Genomic DNA, 26,224 nt, shown 5'->3' on the forward strand with positions numbered 1-26,224 from the left:
GCAGTTTTCGTTCGACAATATATACATTTCCGCCAATCCAGTAATTACTTTATGATAAACCAATCAGCGAATTTTGTTTTAGTCATGTTTCGTAATTCGAAGGACGAGAAGATCGAAAAACTAAAGTTGATGGGACAAAATACAGGTTTTTAGTCGTTTTTTCAAGCTGTCGTACGAAATTTAGAGCCGAACGGCGAAGGAGAAACGGGAGAAAGTAACCGCGAAGTTAGCTTTGTACATAATAATAATAATGACAATAACACAAAATAATAAGAGTATAATACTTGATAGCTTTCTAGTTTCTGTACATTTCGATTCATCAGCACGGTAATGCGATAAGTGCTCCTGACCAAACGTATTATTGTACGGCATGTCGTTATTCAGCGGTTTTCGTTCGAAATTTCCGTTTTTCCGCCAATCCTATTTTAATTTCTAAAAATAAGCCAATCAGCGAAATTCGTTTTGAACGCGTTTCGTAAATCGGAGAACGAAAAGATCGAAAACCAAAAGACGCAAACTACATGCTTTTAGGCGTTTTTCGATCTATCGTGTAAACATAAGTATGAAACGTTGTAGGAGGAGATGTTGGCTGAAAAAACGGCTCAGTTAGCTTACGAATTTCCGCCAATCATCTGTTACTTTCTAGTTATCGACCAATCAGCGAAATTCGTTTTACAGCCGTTTCGTAAATCGGAGGATAAAAAGATTGAAAAACGAAAGTCGTTGCCGCAAACTAATTGATTTTAGGGATTTTTTGAGTTATCGTGTAAAAATTATTGTCGAAGGGTGTAGGAGGAGAAGTTGGCCGAAAAAACGGCTCAGTTAGCTTTGTATAATATATATATAATAAAAATATATATGTACGAGTACATAATAATTATTATCTAATCGAAGTCTGAAGAGATTCTTATAATTATCCCCTTGCCTTAACCAGTGCTCGGTTCATTATACTGGCACATCAAGGGGTACCGGTTATGACACTCATAAATTCGCAGTAAAACGTTGCACTTGGTAGGCAACTGCAAAAGAAAGAAAACAAAACAGTGTACACAGTTATTTTATGACTTATTTAACAAACCTCCCCCAGCTGGACTGAGCAGGGCTGTAATTTATAAAAAGAATTTTAATGATTTTCTCACAACACGAGGAGTTATTATCCTCACAGCCAAATCCTTAACACAGCTATCTACATTGAAAATGGATTATTTCCTGCTTGGTACGCGTACTCGCACGCATGCAGCCGTTGCACAATTTTCAGCGACACATCTGGCATGGATATCTGCTGTATCAAGATAAGTTGCCAACACAACGTTACCGCGTCGAAGACGTACAGTTTCCGCTGGCTGACGACAAGTGATCCAACAACTGCGCTGCGGTTATTCTTTGGTCAGCGGCGGTGCACAGGCATTGGCGAATGCCGGCAGTTAGCTCGGCAGGTATATATATCGACGCGCAAGTAGGGTCGACGGGAATGAAGCCCTGCATAACCGCCGCTGAGAAAGCCATATTCTTGAGGCTTCGATCCGCACCGCGTACTTGTCCGCTGACCGGATGCCGCAGTATTTCGCAGTAGTCGCCCGTTACAGCGCGCACCAGCTGCAGCAGGATACAGCCCGCACTCCACAGGTCCGTGGCGGGGCCGGGCAGCCGCGGCCACGTGAAGCGCGTCACCATCGGTCCCCTGGCCGCCAGCATTTCCGGCGACATGTAGCGCTCGCTGCCGCGGGAATGTTTGCCGCTCAGCGAACTGACACTGCAGCGTTGCACGGTCGCCAGACTGTCCCAGTCGGCAATACGCAGACTAGTCTCGCTCTGGTCCTGGGCGCTGGACACATCGACGAGCACGTTTTCCGGCTTCAAATCGCCGTGCGTTATGCCCTTCTCATGCAGGAACGCCAGTCCGTCAGCGAAGTCCAGGGCGTGGCTGATGGCACTGCGCACATCCAGAAGGATTCCGCTGTCCTTCACCCTCTCCAGCTTCGTCTGCAAGTTCCCACCTACAATCCATTACCAGATCAATTGTACAATTTTCTTCAACAGCATTAGTTAATGACCAGAAAGTGGGAACGGCAAAACCGTCCGCCACGAAGGTCACGTGCGAACGACAAGGGACGCTCCAAAAGTAAGTTTCGTATTTTGCCTCCCTGCAATCTGAAGTACAGCCCTGCTACGCCAAGTTGGGACAGTAACAAAAATTTGTCATCTACGGCCGTTGATATCAAAACTTTTAATGTAATTTTTTTATGATAGATTATGATCAGTAGAAACTTTCTAAAATATGTTTCTATGCAAAAAGCTACCATGCCGGGAACGGGTGCAAAAGTTTCACCTTCAATTTTTCCAAAAAACACGCACTGCTTACTAAAAAAATTATCATGTTCAATCAATAATAGTTTAAATATTCTGGATAATTGAAAACTTCCAATTGGTATTACGATTTACTAATGGTCCCTTCCTAACATCTGTCTAAGCAGTAACATCTTCCCCAAAGCGATCCGCGCACTAGGCAACCACATTCTTCGGTAGGTAGTTACTAGGTACCTTTTAACATACAAGTCTATGGGTGACAGATCTTCCTTCGAGCTCACCCAGCGGACTGATCGCGTAAGGCTCTTTCGTTTAACCGTCCCAGATACCTTGTCGGTCACTGAAAAGATTTAAAAAAGGTTCGCACAAAAATAATGATTGGGGATTTTACGAGAGTTGCCGATATTAGCAGTTCACAAGTGACCCTTACCCCATCCCCTTAATTTGCCCCTGTCTCCCTAGTCCCTACCGGCGTGCCATGAGATTCCGATTTTGGTACTGCCAGAAAAGCGCAACAAAAAGTTATACTAGAAAAGTGCGAAAAGCGACACTAGACGACAAAAAAGAATATTTTAGAATTTATTTTCTAAAGTGTCCCAACTTGGAGTAGCAGGCCTGTAATATACAACTGTTATATTTTTTGTTAAATAAGCAATTATGTAAACTAACCAGGAAAATAAGAATCAAGTTGTTTTGATGAAAAACGGGAGAAAGGAGAAATAAAATGTTAATTAAAATATTAATTCTAACTTCTAAGTGTTCGCAGGCTTTGCGCGAAAATGCTAGTTTCGGATCCTTTTACTTTCTAGAACGTTTTCGGTTATTTCGGGTTGAGTTTTGATTAATCTGCACGGATGTGCTTTGCGCCTATAATTATACAGTAAGTCGACTTTGAGTACCTTTATATTGCAGCGATAGAAGTGTACAGGCATAAGAGTAATAAGACCATCCAGTTATAATTATTGTATGATTCATCATTACGCTATGAATTCTCTTTACTTTACCGGCTAGCTGTCCTTCTTTACATTTTTTACAATTCAATTCTTGTCTCAGATTGCTATAGCTGGGATCCGCTTGTTAAACTCTTGCCCAAACTTGCTCCCTGTCTGGCATTGTTCTTGTCATTAAACATGCCGTGAACGTTAACTTCCGTTGTTACGGACCTTACGGTCAGTAATTGTGTTACGTCAGAAAGAGCGTCCTCGGCCAGCATCGTTGCCGGCCGTGCCATCTTTTATCCCAAGAGCCCACACAACATCGTGGTACGGTCAACACGCCAACCCACTCTAGAACAGCAGCCAGATCGGCTGCTGTTACAATATCTATTTAGATATACGCCAGTAAACAGTAAACTGCACTATCTGTACTTCGAAGTAAGCATTGTATCTGTAGAGCGGCACGAGTAATGCGTAACTTGTAACTACGTATGAAGAACAACAAAGCCTCATCCAGTTTATTACATCCATCCAGAATTCCATCGAAAGTTTCGTTGAGATCTTATCAAGTCTTCTTGTATCTTAGTTGTTACGACTCTATCCCGTCTGCAACTACCGAGTACCACTACAGACTACAGAATAACAGAATAGCATACAAGTAAGCAAAAAAAAAAAATCCATTTTTGATTTGTCAGTAGAGTAGGTTAAAGACTTGTATAGCATGTTTCAGTTTCTCCAAACCAAAGATCAGACAAGCAGACCATGCATGGTGTGTCGGGCCCAGGTCCGACACAGAGTATTGTCGTATACAACATCCCAGTTACTTAATCGGGAGGAGGCTGGATGAAGTGTGTTATCACTATTATATGCTAAAATAATGTACTGCGTGATTTAGCTTTTAACCAATGTTGTTTATTTATTTATTGTTTATTGAACGGCAGGCAGGTAACCCATTAAAAGCTAGGATCGAAATCTAGCATGGGAATTTAAACCTGGCTTAAACCGAATTTAAACCATCATTTGTGTAACCCAACAAAAACACTCGATCACTTGATTATCGCTAATATTCCTAGGTGGTCTTCAGGTCTTACCAGGATAATAGTCCATCATGAATTCAATGGTCGCCGCTCCAATATTGGGAATGATGGTGATTTGATGGTAGTCCACCAAGTGGTTGTGTTTGAGCTGGAGCATCGTGTGGAATCTCTCCTGCAGCTTGGCGTAGTTGTCCGGGTTGTCGAGAAATGCCTGCTCCATGACACTGAAGCACCTCACAGCCACAACGTCCGCCCCGACATAATTACCGCGCTGCGTAATCTTGGCGGTGCAAGTGTTGCCGAAGCTGCCTTGTCCGATGAAGCCACTGTCATCGTACCGATACTGACATGTGCTGCCAAATCGCACGCTGTGCCGTGGCATCGACATTACATTAAATTAATGTTGGTGTTGCCAGTCTTGCAGAAACGTCCGCTTCCCATGCAACGTGCTAATGGCGGAATAGTTACACAGCTGCTTCGTGGTCAGCTAATTTCGCTCCGTTCATCAGTCACAGACACAGACAGTCATTACAGTATCATCAGACTGCGCACTTGGAAGATCACGTCACGGGGAGCCCACTAAAAATTAATATGATTGTGAATAGTCAAGTCTACAGCTTCGTTCCTGCAAGTTTACAACCAGCGGCTGACTGGCTGTATTGTGCGGTACACGCTTGCCAGTTGCCGGCGATTGCGAGCCGTCGGAAGCATGCGCGAATTCTACAAGTATCTCGTCAAATCATTCATAAGACTACAGTACTTTTATAGAATCTGATAGTAATGCGTACAGATACCTTGTGCAGTACTTTTCATAGCACTGCTCGTACCATACGTACAATACATGAACCGTACGCGTACAGTCAACGGTCAATTAATTAATTATGAAGTGATCGATTCTAAGATATCAGCGTTGCTTGTCAGGCAGATACTTAGGACTGTCAAATATCAGCAGCCCGCTTGTATCTGCGGCACGACTGCTGCGCACGTATCGGTAACTCATTTTTCCGCTATGACTAAGAGAAAAAAATTGAAACATTTCCCCACCACTGATAACGCATACTCGTACACTCGTACACTCGTAGAAATAAACACCAAATCCGACAGCACCGTGAATTCTGCATTAAATCTGCCTTCAGTGCCATTCACTACCATGGACAACGCAACACAACAAGCGCAAACTTATTAAGAAAACTAACTTCACATAGCTTAATGACATGTAATTATTTTTTTTTTCATGTTTAATAAATTTGCTAATTAGGCGCTAAAAAAACCAGGTGCGAAATTACTAATCAGATGCAGATTCGCTAATTAATTAGCTGCTAAATGTGCCAATTATAATTAGGCGTCAATGACTCTAGTTAGTTCATCAAATTTTCGCTCAATTACTAATTACTAGGTTAATTAATTAAACCTTATTATCTTAAACCTTAAACTTAATGACGAACAGTAAGTACAGCGTTATTACATACAGTTTAATTTAATGCAGCCTGGATCACTACGAACGTTTATTAGCAGCGCAGGATAATTTAAAAGAGTTGACAAGCGTTCATGAATGTGAGCGCGAATTATAAAACCGAGCTCAACAGCTCGGTTTTCTAATTCAGCAACTGATTCTCCATCTGACCAATGCGCGCGGCGTTATCAATGAATCTGCTTGACTCACAAATCAGTGCGTGAATTGTTGCGCACTCGAGAGTTTTGACCTGGATACAATTCGCATCAGAGTCCCAACACGTAGTATATTTGACAGCAACTACTGTATCGTTTTAATACAACGCTTTTATACAGAGTGCGATATCACCATTGCCAGTTGTAACAGACTCACACTTATCAGCATAATAATTATTATAAAATTTATATCTTGCATACCGGGTTATAATAATATAATTACACAAGTACAGTTATTATCGAACGAGTTTAAATGTCTTCTTTTTACAATTTGGACAAAATGGTGAACCTTTGGTTCAGTGTAAAAACCATGTCCATGCATATGTGCCTTTCCATTCAAAGGTTGAAGAAGATCCGTTGATAACGAGACTTTTGGTGCACCTGAATGCATTTAAACTTTGTGGAATTTTCTTGCAGCCATAACTCCCTAAGCTGATGTTGCGCGCACAAACGATTTTCACGCCTGCGTGTAGAAATCATCTGGCTACAGAATTTGTCATAAAACAAAGCAAAAAGCTGTCTGGGAGTGTGCGAATTTGAGTGTTCGTGCACACACAGGACTTTGGTGCCAACTGCCATGTTAAATTGTTATGTACCGGGCCACTTATAATTCCCTTAACACTTCGTTGACTAGCATGGTTACTCACACCACAACCGGCCTTATTAAATCACTAACTAATTTCAAAAAAATAATTTTACAGCAAATTTTGGGCTGTGTGAGTGAAAAAACGTCTAGTTTCCAATGGTACTCTTTACAACACACCCAATGCAGCCGGAAGTCCAGAACTGGGATGGTGGAAGTCACCATCTTTTTGGGACACTCACATTCAAGCTGTTACAGCGCTCGATTGCGCAAATGAAAGATGTCGAAAAATTCAGGCCATGTACTGAACACTATTAGCACGCTACTGTAAAATTTTGAGCGATGTATGTGTTGCCGATGGCTTACAAAAAATTCGGGCGCATTGGGAGGTTTGGGAAGACTGCCCAATGATGCCGCTGTTCGACTGATAGGCATACATGGAAAACGACCAGAGCAGCTAACAATCAGGTGCGCGCGCATACCGCTAGGGCAATAAAAGGTTGAATCCGGGTCAGCGTAGACCAAGCAAAGACAATAGCTGCGGAGCCATGCGATCAATTAGCAGATAAGCAGAACATCTCATTAAAAGATGTTCCCAAGTTCTTTCATCGCCAGTAAATCTGGCGCAGATGCGAGTGTATTTCTTTTGTCTTAATGCTCGATGTTATTGGTCAAACCTCTTTAAAACAAAAAGAATGACTGGTTAGAAGATCTTAATGACCAATAGGATGCTTCTGGTGACTTCCACCAAGAAAGTCAGCCGCGTTGCTCAAAACTGCTAGTCAACGAAGTGTTAAGGAAATGATTACCTGTCTTCACTGAGATCTGCAAATCTCTGGTAATCTTCTTAAGTCTTATGCTTCCTGCTTCCTATGATACTGATTCGACTTGTGGTTTGCCAGCTGATTGGATAAACTACCAAGTAAACGACAACAAATTACAAGCTGCCCGACGAACAATTGCGTCGTAAGCCAACAAGCTTACGACGCAAACAGTTAGCAGTTATTCTGATATACGTATCTAAAATTTTATATTTATAATTAGGAGTAAATGTCCAACTTGGCGCAGCAACGCATATAATATGTATATGTACTTAAGTATTCGTAAGTTTGTTGAATATCTATATTTGCTGCGGAATTCGTACAGTGACAACCGCGTTTGCCGTTTAGGTATACAGAATACTGTACTCGTATAATGATTAACTATCTGTAACTATATATTGTACTTCCTGTTAAAGCAGACGAAAGCGACTGACAAAGGGATATATCATATATGCAGCGCAATTCAGCGCAGCAGGTGAACTATTTGTCAACAGAGGTAGCAGATTCCCTGATTTAATTTGTTGTACAGGCATTATGCCTACGTGTACATAATTTGTAGACTAATGAGCACTATTACAGTAACTGTACTGCATGGCAAGATTGTCATGGCGCCAGTGTACTGTCGGTGTCGGTGGGATAGGGATTGTGATGTGACATTGTGACTTGATATAGACGCGATACATTCATACAGGCACAACGGAAGTGGACGTCAACGTTGGTGTTTTCGCCTTGTCCTCCGACCTGCGTTGATTTATTTGGGCTTGGTGGCGATGATGCCGGTCCACTCGCGGCCGTCCACCTTCAGCGCCTGGAAGACACTCCCGAAGTCGAAGTGGCCGGCCTTGTCGACTTTGAAGCCGCGGGCGGTGGCCTCGCGCGACAGCACGTCGGGGTCCAGGCAGTGCATGAAGTCGGGCAGGTGGTGCGCAAAGGGGCCTTTATACAGCTCGGCCTTGTTCCACAGCCCCGGCCACTGGTCGCCGGCGGCCTTCCGCTTGGCCACGACGTCCTGCGCGTGCTGGCTCTCCATCAGGTCGCTGTAGCAACTGGCCGCTAAAATGCACAGCTTCCCGCCCGGCTGCAGTAAATTGTAGAAGACGCCAAAGACGGCCTTGATCTGCTCCGGCGTCAGAAAGTTCAGCCAGCTGGCCGCGATGATGCCGGCCAACGAGCCCGCCGGGATGTACTTCTCCAGCTCCAACGCGTCACCTGATCATGACATCCACAGAATTCAGACAAGAAACGCCGGTAAATCAGGAAAAATTTACCAAGAATTACTCATTTATCTCTATATAAGCATTTATTTTTAATTTCTGGAAAAATATGTTTCCTACAAAATATCTTCTAATCTTAAAAATCCCGGTTAGTTAAACAAAAATCCATTAGCAAGTTTTCATAAGTTTTTCAAAATCAAGTAAATTGAGGTAAACAGTTTATTCTTAGAAAAACACCGGAAAATTCCAAAAATAATTCAACAAAATTTGTGGTTTTATTGCTAAAATGCCGGTAAAGTAAGGAAAATTGGCTAATAATTATTAATTTATTTATGCCGGCTAATAACTATAAGTAATTAGCCGGCTAATGACTTGCACTGGCCACAAGCGCGCGAAAGAGCTTTTTAAGCAGCGATTGTCTGTGCAAATACAACGGGGAAACGCGATTTGTGTAATGGGTACGATCCCCGATCAGGATAGCACAGAGAAAGTCTTTCTGTTATAAATGCCGTTATCTTTGGTATGTACATAGTTTGTACTCGCATCACGATCCTTATTAAAGTACAAGTATCAAAGGTTAACTTAAACGCTTTCAGCTGATTAACAACTATGCCGTTACTGTACCGGGAATGCACTGGACGCGCTTCTTCTCCATCTCGTTGAGCGAGTCGTAGAAGATGTCGAGGTGCTCCTTGCAGATGTCGTTGGCGATGACCTTGGTGGCGCCGGCGTCCAGCAGGCGCTTCGTGGAGGCCCCGTAGGCGCAGCCCAGATCGGCGACGGTGCCGCCGCACTGCGCGGCGAACTGCAGGAAGTCGTGGAAGTACTCGTCGTTGTAGTTGTACTCGCAGCCGCGCCCGTTCAGCGTCTCGCGGGCGAACGTCGTCCCGGCCTCGATCTTCTCGCCGTGCCCGTGACCCACCATTTCTACCACTATCTGTAGTTTATACAACGACGATACTAACGCGTTTCCGGCGCCGATCAAAACTGGCCTAAATTAAAGCACGCTGTAATCGCAAACGCCCGCACTGAACTTTATCGGATATTTTCTGCTGAAGCCAGTGTAAAAATTCGAGCAGCTCTGTGTTTCGCCGCGAGGCATCGTAATTGCGGCTGAGCGGATAAAAATTTTTCGAGAACGATCGAAACAAAAGCAGACGACGGTGAACAAGTTGTCTGCGGTTTGGCACACCGCGTTTATGCGCCGCATCATCCATTTCAGTGATTTCACCGGCATTCAATTCAGAGCAAATTGGCGCTGTGAATATATGTAATCCGCCGAATAGCCGCAGATGAGTCGACCGGCCGCGGGCCTTATCTGCGGGCTGCTTTTCAATACCGGTTTCCATTAAATTTGGAATGCAGTCAACAAGAAACCGATGAAAACTTCAATTGCCGTCTCAAATGCTTTTCCGATTTTTCACATTAAAATCCTTTTTGCAGAGTTTTTTCTTTTTTCAATGATTTCATTATAGCAATATACGGACCAAAAAATTAATAATATGTAATTGCGATAAATAATTATCTGTATGTCGCCCGCTGCAATTCGCCCAGACTGCCGCGTAATCCAAATTCAACGGAGATCAAGATTAAATTTGTAAGAAACATCGCTTAGAAAAAACATAACACCAACTCTTCGCATGCACAAAATCAGTCCACAAAAAAACAGCAACTTTACCTGACTAAACGGAACCGGCTCCTCATTAACAAGATTAGCGAGTGAGAGTGTACAAAAGTGAGCATCCAACGGCACGAGTGAGGGTGTGTTACGTTACGTTAACAAAATGGTCCACCGAAAACGGGTCCCGCATTTTTGATTTGAATTCCGCGTGAGCAACAATCAACGGCCAGATTAATTCGTCCAGAAGCGAGTATCCTATCCATCTGCAATTCCATTCCGCACCGAGAAGCCTTTGCCTGACTAGTCCCGCCCTTTTCCCCCTTCCCGCTCTCGTCTCACAGCTCCAGCTCCGTGATCACCTGCGACAGCGCCGCGCCGTCCTTGCGGCGCTGCGAGCGGCGCAGCGCGTCCGCCCGCCGGTACGGCTCGCTCTTCAGTCCTGCAATCAAAACATTATTCCCATTATTACCGCCAAATAAATCATGCAATATTCACGTAAGGCTAATTAATTCCCGATAAAATTAATCATTTGACAGTGGGCGTACCCAGGAGAATGTCCTCCAGGACGCCGTGGTACACGTCCTCCTGCGGGATCAGCTTCTTCTCCTTGATGCTGCCCGCCTTGTTCTTCAGCTCGTTCAGCACCGCATCCTAACCAAACAACACACTGCACATTCAATTATTCATTCTTTACAACTTTTCAATCATTTTCTAAAGGGAATATTTTTTGCAAATAATTCCAGCCATTGTTTTGACGGGCAAAAAAATTTAAAAATATTTCGGGACAATTTTTTCTTTTTTTGGTGTGATGTATGTTCACCTGGGTCTTCTTGGCGCGCGTCTTGAGGAGTCCGTTGGGCGAGGTCTGCTTCTCACCGGCGGCGTGGGCGGCCTCCAGCATCCTCAAGCGTTTGAGCGTGTTCTCCTCCAGCGCCGCGCGGAAGGCCTTGGCGAAGCGCAGAACGCTGCTGAAGAAGTCCTTGGGCTGGATGGTGCGCCGCGACTCGCCAAAGTACTCCACGGCCTCGACGAAGGCGTCCTCGGCGATCTTCTTCTCCTTCTGCAGCTGCCCCAGCCGCGCCTCCTGCTCCTCCAGGAAGCGCGCCAGCAGCGTCGGCCCCGACGGCTTCTTGATCTCCGCCTCGCGTCGCGTCATCTCCATGCCCTTCTCCAGCTCGTGAATGTCCGTCACCACGTTCTCCAGCGCCACTATAATTCAACACCCAATTTCTACTCATTTTACTGCATTTTTTCCATTAAGTTCGGTGAATATTTTGGGCAGTTTTCAATCCAATTTCCGCAACCGTCCCCAATTTTGACTGTATTTTTTTCTGATTTTTCACTGAACTGCCTCACCGTCGGCGGCCTTGTCGATGAAGATGAGCTCGGCGTCAAAGTCGAGCAGCTGCGGATACTTGTCCTCCACTGTCTGCACGATGTAGTGCAGTAACGTGGATTTCTTGTCGGTCGACTTGAGATCCAGCAGCTGCAACACACGCACCTGCAGCCCGACAAAACTATACGCAAAAGGGAATAAGCAAAAGCACCGCTTCGAGGCTCTGCAGCCGGAAGCCGTAGGCCGGGCCGCGCCGGCTGCTGTTGAGGTAGTTGCCGAAGGCCAACACGATCTCCAGCACGCGGCCGAACTTGTCGGACTTGCGGACGGCGCGCGAGGCGGTGAAGATGGCCTGCAGCTGCGGGGTCAAGCTGCTGACGCTGGACTGGAAGGTGTTGATGAAGTTCATGATCTGCAGCTTCGGGCCCAGCCGCTCCACTTGGCAACTCAACTACAAACATCAACACCGCCATTACAAATTAATCTAGCCAAAATTAGACAAAAAATACGGCGCACCTGCAGCAGGAACTTGTCCTCGTCCGTCAACATCTCCTGCTCCTGCGGCGGCTTCTCGCGCTGGTAATCCCGATACTTTTTGATCTCCTCCTCGCTGGGCGAGATGCGCAGCATCACCTCGATGTAGTCCTGACTCAGCGCGCGCATGTCGAACCCGTTGAGCGCAATAACCACCTCCTCCGTGCTCAGCTCGATGTTCCGCCGCATGATCGCTGCAACACACACCCCGCTCTTAGTTCTTCCTTCCTCGACTGTTTCTTCCTCTGCCTACCGAGATTGCGCAGCCGGTTGGGCTCCAGCAGCGACACCTTCTCCACGCGCTTGAAGCGGCCGCGCGGCGGCGCCTGCAAACCACCGCCGTCGACGCCGTCGGCGTGCCCGTTGGCCAGCAGCATCCCGCCGGCCTCCGGGTGCTCCCCGAGCGACTCCCGCGCCTTCCCGCTGCCGCTGCCCGTCTTGAACTGCTCCTCGAACGCCGAGAAGTCCAGCGACTGCAATCACAACCCATTAAATACGCTTTATTCACCGTTAATCACATTACGCTCACCGCCAGAATCTTCTCGTCGTCCAGCTCGCTGAAGATGGTCCCTTTGACCTGGTTGGGCTTCAGCACCACCCAGTTCAGCACCGGCAGCTTGTGTTTGGTGTTCACTTTGCGTTTGATGGTCAGCGCTGCAAGAAATCCATTAGACACCGTCGCAGAAGCAGAAAGGAAGCGAATTACCTCCGGGCGGGGCTTCGGCCATCCCGGCAACGGGCGGCGCGGGTGGCGGCGGCGCCATGCCGGTCCGCTTGACGGCCATGCCCACGGGCGGGGCCGGAGGGATGCCGCCGCCCATTTTCCCGAAGGGCGGGGGTGGCGGCGGCGGGGGAGCGGGCGCGGATGACGCCGGAAGTAGTCCGCGCGGCTCCGCACCATTCGCTGCAATGTACCGATTTTTTAAAATATTCAACAATTTTTGAACCGGGGAGGTGTACCTTGGAGGCGGAGGTTCTCCAGCTCGCCGTTCTTGACGGTGAGCAGGCGGCGCGCCTCCTCCTCCTTCTGCGACATGGTGCGGCGCAGCGTGTTCAGCTCGTGGTCGGTGCGCTCGTGCATGCTGCGCAGATCGTCCCGCTCGCGCGCCACATCCGTCAGCCGGCTCTCCAGACTGGCGATCTTGGCCAGCGCCGCGTTCTCCGTGTTCTTGACGCGTTCCTGCGCCTGCACGGAGCGACAGCGATGTCAGAAGCCCAACTTACAATGACACAAGAAGACATACATGCGACAACTGGTCCTGCAGCTCGCCGACGTGCTCGATGGCCGCGTGCCCGATCTCGGCGTCCTTCATCAGCGCCGTGACGTCGAAGACGTTGTCGAGGTAGGCGGCGATCTGCGTGGTCAGCTCCTCGCTGTCGTGGTGCTTTAGTTTCTGAAAAATAACACTTTCTTCTCATTTCTGAACCTGAATATCCCCATCCCACCAATGAACGCACCTCCAGGTACTCGTCGAGCCCGATGATGGTGAACTCGTACTGCAGGTAGACGCGGTAGTTCATGCACTCCACGGAGTGGACGAGGATGTTGATGAACTGCATGCAGGCCACCATGAAGTCGATGTTGAACTCCTCGTAGCCGCGGAAGTAGCGCATCAGCGTCTGGAAGCGGTGGCGCTCGTGATGGACCTCCTGGAAGTGGTCGAAGGCCGCCAGAATCATCTCGTGGCCGCCCTTGACCAAGCAGATGGCCGCCAAGAGCTCCAGCACCAGCGCTTTAGTCCGCAGACTGCGGTGCACCAGACTGAGCGCGATGTAGTTGATGGTGTCGGCGCGCGAGATCACCATGTTGAATCCGAACTGTATAAACACTCTCCGTCAGTCAGGACCTCGGAGAACTGTCGGAGAACCCACCTTGTTGTTCATGATGGCGCGCAGACACAGAATGCACACGTGCACGTCGTCCTGCGGCTGCCCGAGGCGCTTGGCCGCCGAGGAGCGGCTCAGGCGCAGCGATTTGTGCTGCAGCCCGCCCAGGTGGAAGCCGCTGAGACTGCCGTGCCGCGCCGGCCGCTCCGGGGTCTCCGCCGCGTCCGGGGCGTGCCCGTTCCCGTTGAGACTCCCGCCCGACACCGAGCCGCCGTTTTCACTGCAAAAACAAGGATCAACGCGGTGTTTCGTTGCAATATGTGCTAAGAAACCTACTTTTTAATCTGGTGCAACCGGTACGCGAGGTAGTCGACCAGGACGTCCAGACCGCAGTTGTCGTCGTTGAGAAACTCCCGCACCCACCTAAACAATTTTTTTAATTTTCCATTTTTTTTAGAAAATTTAGAATTTATTTTGGCGGAAAGGATGAGAAATGGGAGACGTACTCGATGCTGTTGGTGCGCAGGGAGGTCTCGAGGTTGCGGAGGGTGTGCGTGGAGGTGGCCAGACCGGAAGCGTTGCTGCTGCTCTTGGACTTGCTCTTGGAGCCCAGCGTGAAGGCTTTGGCGCGGACCGAGAGGAATTTGGGGTCGATCAGCTGGCGCAGCTTGTTGAGATACACCGCCGGAGCGTCCTGCTGCGGCACGCGCTCCTACACAGTTATCTGCATGTTAATTGCTTTTTTTATTCTTCTTCTACATCGTCGACAAGGCGGTGTCATCGGGAAAAAACAAAGCGCCGTGTTGTATCGCTTGTCCGGCGATTAATCAATTAGCTGTCGTGTTCTTCGTGCCTGACCCACATGTCGCACGTCGGCCGTGATTAACGAGAGAAGACCCGTCAACGATTTACTGTTATCGGTTAGATGCGCCGCGATTCGCCGACGGAAAGCAATGCGGCGATAAAAGTCAGATGCTCAAGTAGATCAGCGCATGAATAAGCCAAACAAGCAGCCGAGACAGCTGCCGCTGCTCACTGCTCCGCCATCACACGGCATTTCGCGCTCGAGATACAGGCTAATGAAAACACAGCCGGCATGCTTATTTTGTCAGCGATACTCTCTTCTGCCGCCGCTTCCAGTTCCCACCGGCGACAACACACTGCTCGTCAATTAGGCACGCTGCGCTGTGCTGTGCTGTGCCGGCAATCTGCGGAAAGCCGATTCCGCGCAAGCTGACCAGCAAACATCCGCTTAGCTGCATTAAGTCCAACGCGGCGATGTATCAACAACAAAAAACCGGTCATCATCGCCAAACACAACACCGCAAACAACCCCAAATGCCCACTGGCGGCCATGGGAACGCGGCGTAAACACCGCAGCCAAGAGGAAAGAAAGCCTGGCGAAAATTCTAAATAACTCGACAAAAAACAAAGAAAAATTTTTCAAAAAAATTAACGATTAATTTTACAAACGTGTTCGTTTGTTTTGACTTACAATAATTTGTAAAAATTAGTCTAGTTTAACTGCATGTTTTGAACTACGGACAAAATTAGATTCCGATGAAAACAATCTCAAAAAAGCAAAATAAAATCCAGAAAATGTTCTAGAAGAAAATTCATCGAATAAAAAAGTGGCTGCTGAATTGGTTAAAATTGATACGAGGAAGGGCGGTGCATCGGGAAGAGGAAAGGCGAGGAGAGCGGCGCTGACAGCCTTTCGACAGGTTGAGCGAGAGCACCTTGAACTCGGAGCGAGATGAGAGTGATCCCGCATCGCACTGATCGCAGCATCAAACACTGATCAAACGCCGCCTTTGCTGCGCTTCAGCGCCCGTGCTAACTGTGCCGCCAAGCGTCCAACTCAACTCTCCATCGTATCAAACTGTCCATCCATCCAAGCGAGCAACGAACAAGAGCGCGGCGCACTGGGCCGCGACGCGAAAGCAAACGCGCCGCCATTATCCACCATTCTGACGCGATCAAATCAAACTGGACAGATCGCATCGCGACAATTTCCCCCCGACGCAAATACAGAGACGCATGGCACGCAATTAGAGCAACGAAAAAACTGCACCGTTTCCAGCCCATCAGCCCAACCGGCAAGGCGCTCACCGACAAGCACGATAATTTCATCGCAATTGCAGAATGCAGACCTACCTGATCACAGATCAATTCCCACTTTTTCTTGCTGTCGTAACTGCGCAGGATTTTGGCCTTGTCCGGAGGGAGATCCATCAATTTCTGCAACAACAAACCAATCAGCACATTGTTCTTCACATCCGGACATACAAAAATAATTTTTACTAATAATAATTTATTTATATCACAAACTAGATCGAGCACAACTGGGCTATAAACTATTCTCGCTGCACGTGCGCCATTCAGATCATAAATGCTAACAAAACATGTCGCTGAATTCTTCCATCGTGAGTGACGTGCAAACATTCCAACAAAGGTTTACGATGCACGCTGTAATGCTGGACAATAACAGCAATAACTGTCCGGTAGCCGAGTCACGAGTGCGCCATCACTAACCACTATTTACACCAACCAGCAGGCAATGCGCGACCGATAACCAGATTTAATGCAACCTGAATATTCCACATTCCTATAAAAACAGCCATCTGTGCGGTCTAATTCCGCAATCATTTTTATACATTCCATGTCGTTTATTGAGTTTTGCTTCCAGTTTTATTACAAAATCTGGCACAGAAATAAAAAGCTCACTCAATCACCGAAACAAAACAAAATTATCGGGAATATTAGTTCACCCATTACACAGTCTTTTTCCACAAATTTTCAAAATACAGTATTAATTCCTTTTTTATGTGACAGATAGAGTCAAACTAATTAATTTCAACCACTAACGCATATAGAATTTTTCAAAATAGCGATGCTTTAACATTTTTTTGTAAATATTATTCTATTTTAATTTTTCCTTGATTGCCTGATTATTTCGAAACAAATCTTTTGATCAAAGAAACGAGCGTTGAAAATCCATTTTCCAAAACACGGAAGAAATGTGAAAAAGAAAACCGTTACTGATTTTCCAAAAATGATAAAAGAAGGCGGCAAAAATGCAGTTAAACCAGATAAAATCCGATCCGATCGGCGTTTGAAGCAGCCATTACGCAACGCGTCATGTTATCGAGTCCGGGGCATCTAACGTTCAACTGAATGCGGCTCAGCCTCAAGGTTGGTCCGCTTCAAACACGAAACCCAACGCCACTTCAACACTCAACTCATCTCACCATCAACAACCAATTCATCCAAATCACAGGCAACGCGTTCAACAAATTTTCCAATAAAATACATGCAATTTTTTTCCTCAACAAAAAATTCATTAAAAAACGTATTTCTTTAAAAAAAAAAGGATAATTAAAGAAGAAGGGTTAGAAAAGGGATGCACTGACCAGAATATCGTTGAGCCGGCGCTCCACCTCGTCGTCGTCGGGCGGGGCGGGCGCCGGCGCCGCCACGGTGAGGGGGGCGTGTCCGTGTCCATGTCCGTGGCCGCCGAAGCTGATGCCGCGCGCCAGGGAGCGACCGGAAGTGGAGGAGGAGGCCTCCGAGCCGGCGCGGCTCCAGCCGTTCCCATTGGCGTTGACGACGGAGGGGGCCATCTCCTTCGCCTTCTTCGCGCCACCTCTCCCGCTCAACATCCCCCGTCAAAAAACGCCATTACTCCTGCAACGACCATCACAAGTAGCCCATCGATCAAGGCAATAAGGCAATAACAATAATAACCGGCACACAAATCAGGACAGTGGCAATATCAAATATGAATGGGCTGATTGTGTCGCGCGGTGGACGCGATAAAAGACAGTTATGATTATCAGCCGAGTGAGTCGGCGCTGTGCAACTGAGCAGTGGCGGTCAGTCGGTCGAGTCCGAGATGAGTCGCGGTTATGATGGAATGGAAAGTCAGTCAGCAGCGTATTCTTACAATTTAGTGTAATATGCTACCACGCGAGAGCGATAAATCACTGCAGGAAAGTAAAGAGTAAAAATAGCTAATGCCAGGCCTGCCATTGCATAAATTAACCGCGCACCGCCCCACCTGCGAAATCTGCAATCTCCACCGATGGACCCGCCCCCGCTGCCCATTCCGCGCCGCTGATTCACGCATTACACATTAAGCGCTAATCCACTAATCTCAAACTGACGAGCAAACAGAGTCTTATCTGCTTCCGGTTAGAAATAGAAACGACAGTTAAACAGCCATATTTATGTCTAATCAACATAAACAACCATCTTTCGCTTTATTCAACAGTCATCTAATTTTCTTACCTTCAAGGAGCTTTTCAGAACTTATCAAAACACAGCGGATATTGATTCCGGCGTGGCGCATGCATAACGACAATTATAATCAATATTTAAAATTCGAAACCTAATTATTGTTCTGACAGAAAATGATAGTGAAGCGTACCGAAAAACAGCTAATCTCCAAATGTGTCACGGCGAGATGTTCTTTTTGTCAAAGAAAAACAAATACTCGACGCCGATCGAACGTCCGAACCGGGCAGAGAAAACACACATGGCTAATTTGCTACGAGCATGATATTAAAATTGGAATTTACCTTGACAGTCGTTACCAAAAAAAGAATTTGCAGTATTTGCTCGTGAAAAGTCTACATCACAGCTGCGCGCCAACGCTGCCAGAACTCTCGACTCTCTTCCGTTTGTAATGTCCTACAACAATGCGATTACGGTGCGGGCCTCTTTGTAATAAATATTTGTACGAGTGCATCGCGTAAATGCCAAGGTCGACACAATGCTACCACAACCATTTCCCGCCACCGCCATTCCATAACATCCCCAGCCACAAAAATGCACAACTCGCTCGCTGCCTAACTGATGATTTTAATATCAGAAATAAATTCAAATAACGAAGCTCCAAGAAGAAGCCCACCAATAACAAATAGAATAGTTGCAGGTAACTTAAACAGTTATTAAACTACAAATAAAACTATAAAACCTAAAAGGCAATACCGCAAGATAGGGATACGGCCAAAAAAGGTTCAAATGGCAAGATTGATGATGCTCCTTACTCAGAATTTTTTTCTGAATCGAATGTGCCGGGACAGGAGCAGATCCGAAGTCACGTGACTGAGCTATGGGTCAATTTGCATATTAGGTGCTTCGTCATAGTTTTTTATGTAATACCTGTGATAAACACACGTTTTATAGCTAGTTTGAGTCGAATGAAAAAAATTCGACTCAGAAAAAATTCTGAGTCGAATGATACGTGAATCACGTCGATCAGAGATCGCATGACCAAGTTATGAATTTATTCAATCATTTCTGGATTTAAGGAGTTTAATACTCCTTCTTGCTGATGACGTCATATATACGTCATAAATGACACGTTCGACTCATATTTTTTTCCACTCGTAAAGGTCAAACTAGGTCACAAAGGTCACTTGACTGAAATACTGAAAACAGTTACAATTAAATAATAGTTGCTTAGCGGTAATGCTATTATTTAGCCAACCTTTTTTCGCGTAATTTCTCAGACAATTTGTGTTTTCACAGCTAGGTGACTCGTTTCTTTAAAAGAGACATATGGGTTGGTTACAGCTACCAGCAGCGTTACTCCTTTCTTTAAACGAGACAGGAAGTAGAACTTCGAACTAATGTTACTCCTTTCTTTAAGCAAAACAGAAGAAGTGAAGAAGTAGCACCTCACAGCAGTATTACTCCTTTCTTCAAACGAGACAGAAGTGGTAACACCCCTCAGTAATGTTACTCCTTTTTTAAACGAGACAGGAAAAGTAATAACTCACAGCAATGTTATACCTTCCCTTTAAGCAAAAAACAGAAGAAGCACCTCACAGCAGTGCATAATTTTCTTAAACGAGACAGAAGTGGTAACACCCCACAGCAGTGTTACTCCTTTCTTTTTAACGAAACAGAGGAAGTAGAACCTCAAACTAACGTTACTCCTTTCCTTAAGCAAAACAGAAGAAGTAGCACCTTACAGCAGTATCACTCCTTTCTTTAAACGAGACAGAAGTGGTAACACCCCACAGCAATGTTACTCCTTTCTTTAAACGAGACAGAACTAATAACACCCATTAGCAATGTTATTCCTTTCTTTAAACGAGAAAGAACTGGTGACACCCCAAAGCAGTGTTAATTCTTTCTTTAAACGAGACAGAAGTGACAACACCCCACAGCAATGTTACTCGTTTTTTTAAACGAGACAGGAAAAGTAACAACTCACAGCAATGTTATGCGCAGAAGAAGGCAGAAGAAGGAACAACCAAACGCAACGCCTACTCCTTTCTCTAAACGATACATGAATAACTGACACCCCAGAATTGATTTGGTTTCGTTCACTGTTTCGCAGTTTAGGTTACCTCTTTCTTATGTTTCCTCGTTATATTTCTTATGATTTCTTATAATTTTTGTGTTGTCTTATGCTTCTTGTAATTCTTATATTTCGTTGTTTTTACGATATCCTGTACTTCTTAGATTTTATTTTTAATGTGATTCGCCAAAATAGATGTTAGCTTGTGACCTTCAGATGACCTTTACTCCAAAGGTCACGACGATTCATTTCAGAGGAACGGAGTCGATGACGTCATCAGCGTGTCCTGCTTTCGTGGGTCATTTTACCATTTTGTACGTCACCGTGGTTAAATAGCACGAGAATGACTAGTTTAAAAGGCCCGAAAATTGACGAAATTTAAAAAAATTTAGAATTTGGTCACGTGATTTATTATTCACCTGAGATGGGTACTGTTCGACTCAGAATTTTTCTGAACAAAACAAGTAATGCACCGTCTTTTGTATGGTATTTGCTTACTTTACTATGGTAAGGCGCCCATATGCAAATTAGCCCATAGCTCGGTCACGTGACTTCGGAACCATCGTTGTCCCGGTCCATTCGACTCAGAAAAAAATTCTGAGTAGGATACGTCGATAATCAGCCCATTTTTTGCAAAACTGGCCATATCCCTATATTGCGGTTTTACCAATATTACATTATTATTACTGCTTAAGCCTTAATAATCCATAATTAATTAATTAACTGCCTGCAAGTATTAAATCATCCATTTCATTATTTCTCCATTTATTTTACAGTGCAGAACCTTTTACTCTTACCAAAGCGCTTTCAGAAATGAGCAATCCAGGAACGACAAGAAGGCTTTATCCACCAACACACAATGAAGAATTCAAAGCAGGTAACGTACCGTAACGACAAGGAGAACGCAACAACTGCTGAATTTCGAATCTGCTCTATCCGGTTTTCCACAGCCAGCAACACAAATTTCATCAGCTTCGATTTCGCTGCTTCCTCTTTAGTCTTTCCACCAACAACTCAACACGCTCCCCGTTAGTCTGCTCCGCACAGTGTAGAACGCAATAATCCTAATTAAATCACTCGTCGTGCAAACATCCCTGATAACCGATAACGAGTCCCAAATCGGAACAACTGCACAACAACAACAACCTGAATCAACAGAAGCGCAGCGTGCTCTGCCAGCGACAACTGCAAGCGAGTGAACTGTCTCTGTGACTTTGACTGGCGCAGTCACATCGAACTCGAGACGCACTGCACTTGCAGTCTGGCACGCAAATTCCGGTCACCGCCAACGATGCACGGCTGGCGACGCTGTTACGGAATACGGATCCACATCGGTTTCTTGCTTGCTGCGACAGACTATTCTGCTAACATTTTAATCCTGCATGGTAGAAATCTTCAGCTAAGAAATTTTGTATTTGCATAAATTAATGAATTTCACGATTAGAGAAACATCAAGCGGGATGCTGAGGAATTCACGCTTCTCGCACTGCAAGTGGCGAAGTTTCAGTTTCGGAAGGATTAACGAGGTTCGCCTCGCTACACGGCCCCTGCCGTCCACCACCATGTCTTGGCTTCTTCCAGGATGCATTTTTTGAATTTCATCCGATTTTAATTTATAATAATTTTGTTTTTATTCTATTTGAAAAGTTCAGTTGAAGTTTTGAGTTCGTAAAAATCGCTGTGCTGGAAATTTTACCAACGGTTTCGAAAATTTATTCTGTAGAAGAGAATTCTAGTTGTCGTGGGATGGTTTTCGTGAAAAACGCTGCAGTGGTTTGAGAGTTAACCGAAAATCGTAAAATGGCCAAATCAGAGAGAGCCGCGACGGCGCTGAGCAGAACAACGCCGGAGTCGGCGCAGAACCACAAGAAAGCCAAGAAAAAGGCGTCAAATAGCAAGAAAAAAGATGTTAGCGACATGCCGCCGGTGGTGGTGGAGGCGGAGAGCGCAGTGGAGCCTGCGGGGTCCTTGAGCAAGCGCGCGAGTCCCCGCGCCAAGAACCCTTCCAAGAGCGACGTGCAGGCGCAGACGCAGCTGATGGAGCGCTGCAGGAGCGCCTTCACCGCCTTCATGCCGCTGGTCAACCGGCTGCCGCGCGATCTCGTCATCGCCGACGAAAGTCTTTCCCCCGCATTAGCCAATCCGCTCTTCCAAAACTACTCCGGTGAGTTCGCGCTTTTTACAGTTGACACTGACATTCAACAACACGCGACTGTAATCTTGCGTAACTTCTGCCACTTTACTGTTTGCAGTTTTTAATTTTTACAGTTAATTTTTTACTAAATAATCGGCTTAAAATTTTTTTATTTCAAGAGTTGCCTTCCGCCTTCGTATTTATTGTTGAATTTTTTTAAATTGTTTTCGTATTTATTTTTAAATTAAATTGTCTTCGTTTGTATTTTTATGTTTAATTCATCTTCGTGTTACGCTTTAAATTAATTTAGGTCTTATGATTGATTTAAATTTTTTAAATTCTGTAATAATTGTTTTTTGCGTGTCGATTAATCGAAGTGGTTTCCTGCCGTCAGTGCATTGTAGATTTTTGCCAAAATAAAAGCGTCTGTTTTTGCAGAGCGCAATGACTTGGAGGCGAGCCAGTTGAAGCACTGCCCCACCAGCGAACTGCTGCGCCATCTGCAGACGGGCCTGTACCACGCGCCGGTGCCCACCTCCAAGACCAAGCCTCCCAGCGCCGACGCCTTCAAGCGGCCCCTCAGCCCGCCGCGCTCCCGCCCGGAACAGGCGGCCAACCACAATTCCTCCAAAAAGGCCAAGAAAGCCGCGGCGGCGGGCGGCGCTCAGGAATCGCTGGCGAACGGGACCATCAGCACGGCGGAGGCCTCGCGGCTGCAGCTCAAGCAGCGCCTCCACGACAAACTCCTCGCCTTCAAAGGTACACACCCCGCAGCCGAAAAATATTTTCATAAAAATGATAATATAGAGCCGAATTTTTATTAAATTTTGATTGGTGAATTGTTGCAGCGAAGCGCAAGGCCCTGCTGAGCCCCGAGGAGTCGCACGAGGCGCACGTGCTGCGCGGGAAACTGCGCAAGCTGAAGAAGAAGGAGAAGACGCGCGAGAAGAAGAGCCAGAACAAGAAGAAGAAACCGGCCGACGGATCCTCGCATTCGCAGCCGGGCACGGCCACGCCCAGCTCGCAGCGCTCCTCCAGCATCGTCAGCGAGGAGGGCCGCATGATCTTCAGCCGCTTCGACTTCTTCCAGACGGACGCCGACGCCGTGCACCCCAAGCAGGCCAAGGGCAAGAATCTGACGCACCTCCTCAACAAGGCCGAGGCCGACCAGCGCAAACTGCAGCAAGCGGAGGTCCGCGTTGAATTATTATCGATTTTAATTTTTATTAATTTGTTTATGTTGTCAGGCGGAGGACGAGGAAAAGGGGAAGGAGCTGCGGCAGAAGAAGGCCTGGCAGGAGGCGCTGCTGAAGGCGCAGGGCGTCAAGCTGAAGAACGACCCGGACAAGCTGCGCAAGGCGCTGAAGGAGCAGAAGAAGCGCAAGAAACGCTCGGAACGGAAGTGGACGGAGCGCACGGGGCACGTGCACAAGGAGCAGAAGGAGCGGCAGGACAAGCGCCAGAAGAATCTGGACAAGCGCAAGGAGGCCAAGCAGGCCAAGAAGCGCCAGAAGGCCATCAAGAAGGGCCACCTCATTCCCGGCTTCAACTAGATCCTACATGGTGATTTTTAGGGATTTAATAAGGGGGGAATTTGTGTATTTTCGTGTTGTTCGTTTGTTGGTGTTTATTGCCAACCGTTAGTCAGTTATTGTAAGGAAATGCAGACAGAAAGCCAGTGTAGTGTCCGATACGAGTAAGTAAAACAATTAACAGCAATCAAATTCGAACGGCGCCCGTCACTGTCGTCATCGCCCGGAAATACATACAAAAACAAGTCAGAATTAGTCGGAGCTCATCCGCCGATCATCAGGCCGATGCCGAACTGCGAGGCGGCCTTCTTGTGGTTGATCAAGGCACTGAGCGCCAGGGTGGCCGGCAGGGGGAAGAGCCGGCGCTCCAGGATGGCCCCCACCGAGCCGTTGGTGTCCACGGAGCCTGCAACGGCAAGGATATCGCTGCAGACAGGGAAAAGATGAAAAAGAAGAATAGTTATCTTACCGCGAAAGGTGGCGTTGGCCTTGGGGATCTCGACGGCGTAGCCGAGGCTGGCCACGCTCTCGCCGCTGCGCAGACTGGTGTCCCAGTCGACGCCGACCTGCAGTTGCTCGCTGCAGCGCTGGTGATACGACAGATGCACGCCGGCCAGGCCCAGCGAGGCCCCCACCTGGAAGTCACTGCCTGCACACAACAAAACATACAACGGCCATAATTTACAGATTAAAAGATACATAATTTAAATTAAGTTACAATTATAAATTTGATAATAAATTAAACAAACAGGGAAATCAATAGCAGCAACTGAAGATGAAATGAGAAGCAGCGAATAAATCAATAATAATTTGTGAGATTTAATGGCAACTAATGGGAGGTAAAGGTGATGAGCCGTTAACTGCCTACCGGTGTATTTGGCGCCGAGGGAGAGGATGGAGATGTGGCCGCCGGGGATCTGCGTGCCCTTCTGGTACATGAGCTCGGCGCCGAGGGCCAGCGCCTTCGTCACCGACTGCAGGTACTGGCCCACCACGATGCCCGAGGCGCGCACAATGTCCAGCTGGCCCAGCGTCAGCGAGGCCGTGAAGTCGCGCGCGCGGTAGTCGTTGCTCAGCTGCAGACCCGCCAGCTTCCCTTCGTCGTACTGCCAAACGAGGACAACATCAATCAATCCATAATCAATTCGCTTCTGACTATTCCCCCCGACTGAACGGGTACCGATTAATTACAGCAATAATTAATTTAAAATTGTCTTGACTGGAATTATTAACACTCGATTAATTAGTGTACCTGCGCGATGAGCCTGGAACGGAGCCGCGTGCCGAACATGTGAATGATTTGAGCGTTGAGGTTGCCGTTGGCCTCGATCTCCCCCAGCATCACAGGGTACGCCTGCCACATTCATCCATCAATCATCAATCACAAGAAAAAATCGATAAAATAATTACAAAATCACCGTTGACGAAGGAAACCTGATACAACCCAAGTTTCACTTAACAGAGTAATTTGGGAATATTTTTTTTTAATTTTCCCTCGTAAGGAAATCAACAAATAATTTGTAAATGCTGGGTATGCATACCTCGCTGGGCGAGAGGACTTTGTGGCCGATGTAGGTGGCGCCGAAGCGGTATCCGGACTGCATCATGCCGACGTTGACGGTGTGGCTCACCTGGAAGTGGTTGCTCAGCGGCTTGTTCAGCATGAACCGGAAGCCCTCGAAGTTGCTGGGGAAGACATCTGCAATCAAAATGATACAGAGCTCAAATATTCAACGGCGACAGGCTTCTTCCAGCAACCCCCACCGCCCCAACGCAAAAGGGCCAGCAACCAGAGCGAGACCGACCTTTGGCGCGTTTGTGCAGATCCTCGAAGGAGCCGGGGTTGTTGAGGGAGAAGCGGGGCGGCGCGGGAGGCTGAAGGGTCCCCGATGGCGGACTGGCGCTGCTCAACGCCGTCGCCGAGTTCTTCGCGCTGCCTGCCGCGACGGGGCTAGGGGGCAGCGGCGGGGGCGGCAGCGGGACGGCGCCACTGCTGGCCTCAACGACGAGCCGATTGCCCATGGCGGATCCGATAAGTGCAACGGCCTACTCCAGCAGCAGAGAGAAAATGCAAGGAAGGCAGCTCGCGCAGCTCAATGTGCAGTGACGCGCAGGTTCGCCACGCCACGCTGATGAGGTAGCTGCGAAGATTATCAGCGGCTTCTTACGGTTGACAACGCTTCTTTGGGTCTCTACTTTTCTACGGAATCTTAACTTTTAATGGAAAAGGAATTTCTCCATCCAGAAAGATGAAAAACAGAAAGAAAAATAAACCGTTCAAACTGAAAAGCTGACGCAAGGCAAAAAATCCCAAATTGCAAAATCGTTCAGGCCGACTGCTGTCAACGTAAACGCCGTCGTG

The 26,224-nt window shown here is 46.9% G+C and overlaps 5 protein-coding genes across 6 annotated transcripts; 1 reads left to right on the forward strand and 4 right to left on the reverse strand.

Annotated features, from left to right (window-relative positions):
- Nucleotides 1–899: 899 nt before the first annotated feature.
- On the reverse strand, nt 900–10,383 carry LOC129598318 (uncharacterized). Its single transcript, XM_055496159.1, has 3 exons — nt 10,244–10,383; nt 4,334–4,858; nt 900–1,997 (listed from the first exon to the last, which is right to left on the reverse strand). Exons 2-3 carry the CDS (start codon nt 4,665–4,667, stop codon nt 1,312–1,314), a joined length of 1,020 nt encoding a protein of 339 aa, XP_055352134.1. The 5' UTR covers nt 4,668–4,858; nt 10,244–10,383; the 3' UTR covers nt 900–1,311.
- LOC129598319 (uncharacterized) lies at nt 7,786–9,609 on the reverse strand. The gene is made up of 2 exons (XM_055496160.1): nt 9,190–9,609; nt 7,786–8,560 (listed from the first exon to the last, which is right to left on the reverse strand). The coding sequence occupies exons 1-2, from the start codon at nt 9,488–9,490 to the stop codon at nt 8,103–8,105; spliced, it is 759 nt and encodes a 252-aa protein (XP_055352135.1). The 5' UTR covers nt 9,491–9,609; the 3' UTR covers nt 7,786–8,102.
- Nucleotides 9,953–21,409, reverse strand: LOC129598315 (formin-like protein). 2 transcript variants are annotated; one of them, XM_055496155.1, is made up of 19 exons: nt 21,083–21,409; nt 20,994–21,018; nt 17,297–17,570; nt 16,041–16,124; nt 14,390–14,595; nt 14,220–14,306; nt 13,929–14,163; nt 13,515–13,874; nt 13,301–13,450; nt 13,017–13,242; nt 12,763–12,960; nt 12,586–12,710; nt 12,310–12,529; nt 12,039–12,250; nt 11,734–11,973; nt 11,543–11,672; nt 11,007–11,395; nt 10,732–10,837; nt 9,953–10,625 (listed from the first exon to the last, which is right to left on the reverse strand). In XM_055496155.1, the coding sequence occupies exons 3-19, from the start codon at nt 17,543–17,545 to the stop codon at nt 10,522–10,524; spliced, it is 3,321 nt and encodes a 1,106-aa protein (XP_055352130.1). In that variant the 5' UTR covers nt 17,546–17,570; nt 20,994–21,018; nt 21,083–21,409; the 3' UTR covers nt 9,953–10,521. The 2 variants fall into 2 exon arrangements, with proteins under 2 accessions (XP_055352130.1, XP_055352129.1); XM_055496154.1 differs by lacking the exon at nt 20,994–21,018.
- LOC129598316 (surfeit locus protein 6-like) lies at nt 21,153–24,016 on the forward strand. The gene is made up of 5 exons (XM_055496157.1): nt 21,153–21,581; nt 21,641–22,360; nt 22,769–23,089; nt 23,179–23,522; nt 23,578–24,016. The coding sequence occupies exons 2-5, from the start codon at nt 21,997–21,999 to the stop codon at nt 23,881–23,883; spliced, it is 1,335 nt and encodes a 444-aa protein (XP_055352132.1). The 5' UTR covers nt 21,153–21,581; nt 21,641–21,996; the 3' UTR covers nt 23,884–24,016.
- Nucleotides 23,938–26,164, reverse strand: LOC129598317 (mitochondrial import receptor subunit TOM40 homolog). Its single transcript, XM_055496158.1, has 6 exons — nt 25,668–26,164; nt 25,404–25,561; nt 25,115–25,216; nt 24,731–24,968; nt 24,332–24,511; nt 23,938–24,268 (listed from the first exon to the last, which is right to left on the reverse strand). The coding sequence occupies exons 1-6, from the start codon at nt 25,882–25,884 to the stop codon at nt 24,126–24,128; spliced, it is 1,038 nt and encodes a 345-aa protein (XP_055352133.1). The 5' UTR covers nt 25,885–26,164; the 3' UTR covers nt 23,938–24,125.
- Between the last annotated feature and the right edge of the window lie 60 nt (nt 26,165–26,224).

The sequence above is a fragment of the Paramacrobiotus metropolitanus genome, unplaced genomic scaffold, assembly GCF_019649055.1.
Source record: "Paramacrobiotus metropolitanus isolate TYO unplaced genomic scaffold, Prichtersi_v1.0 Parri_scaffold0000119, whole genome shotgun sequence".
In the NCBI taxonomy this organism is placed as follows: Eukaryota; Metazoa; Tardigrada; class Eutardigrada; order Parachela; family Macrobiotidae; genus Paramacrobiotus; species Paramacrobiotus metropolitanus.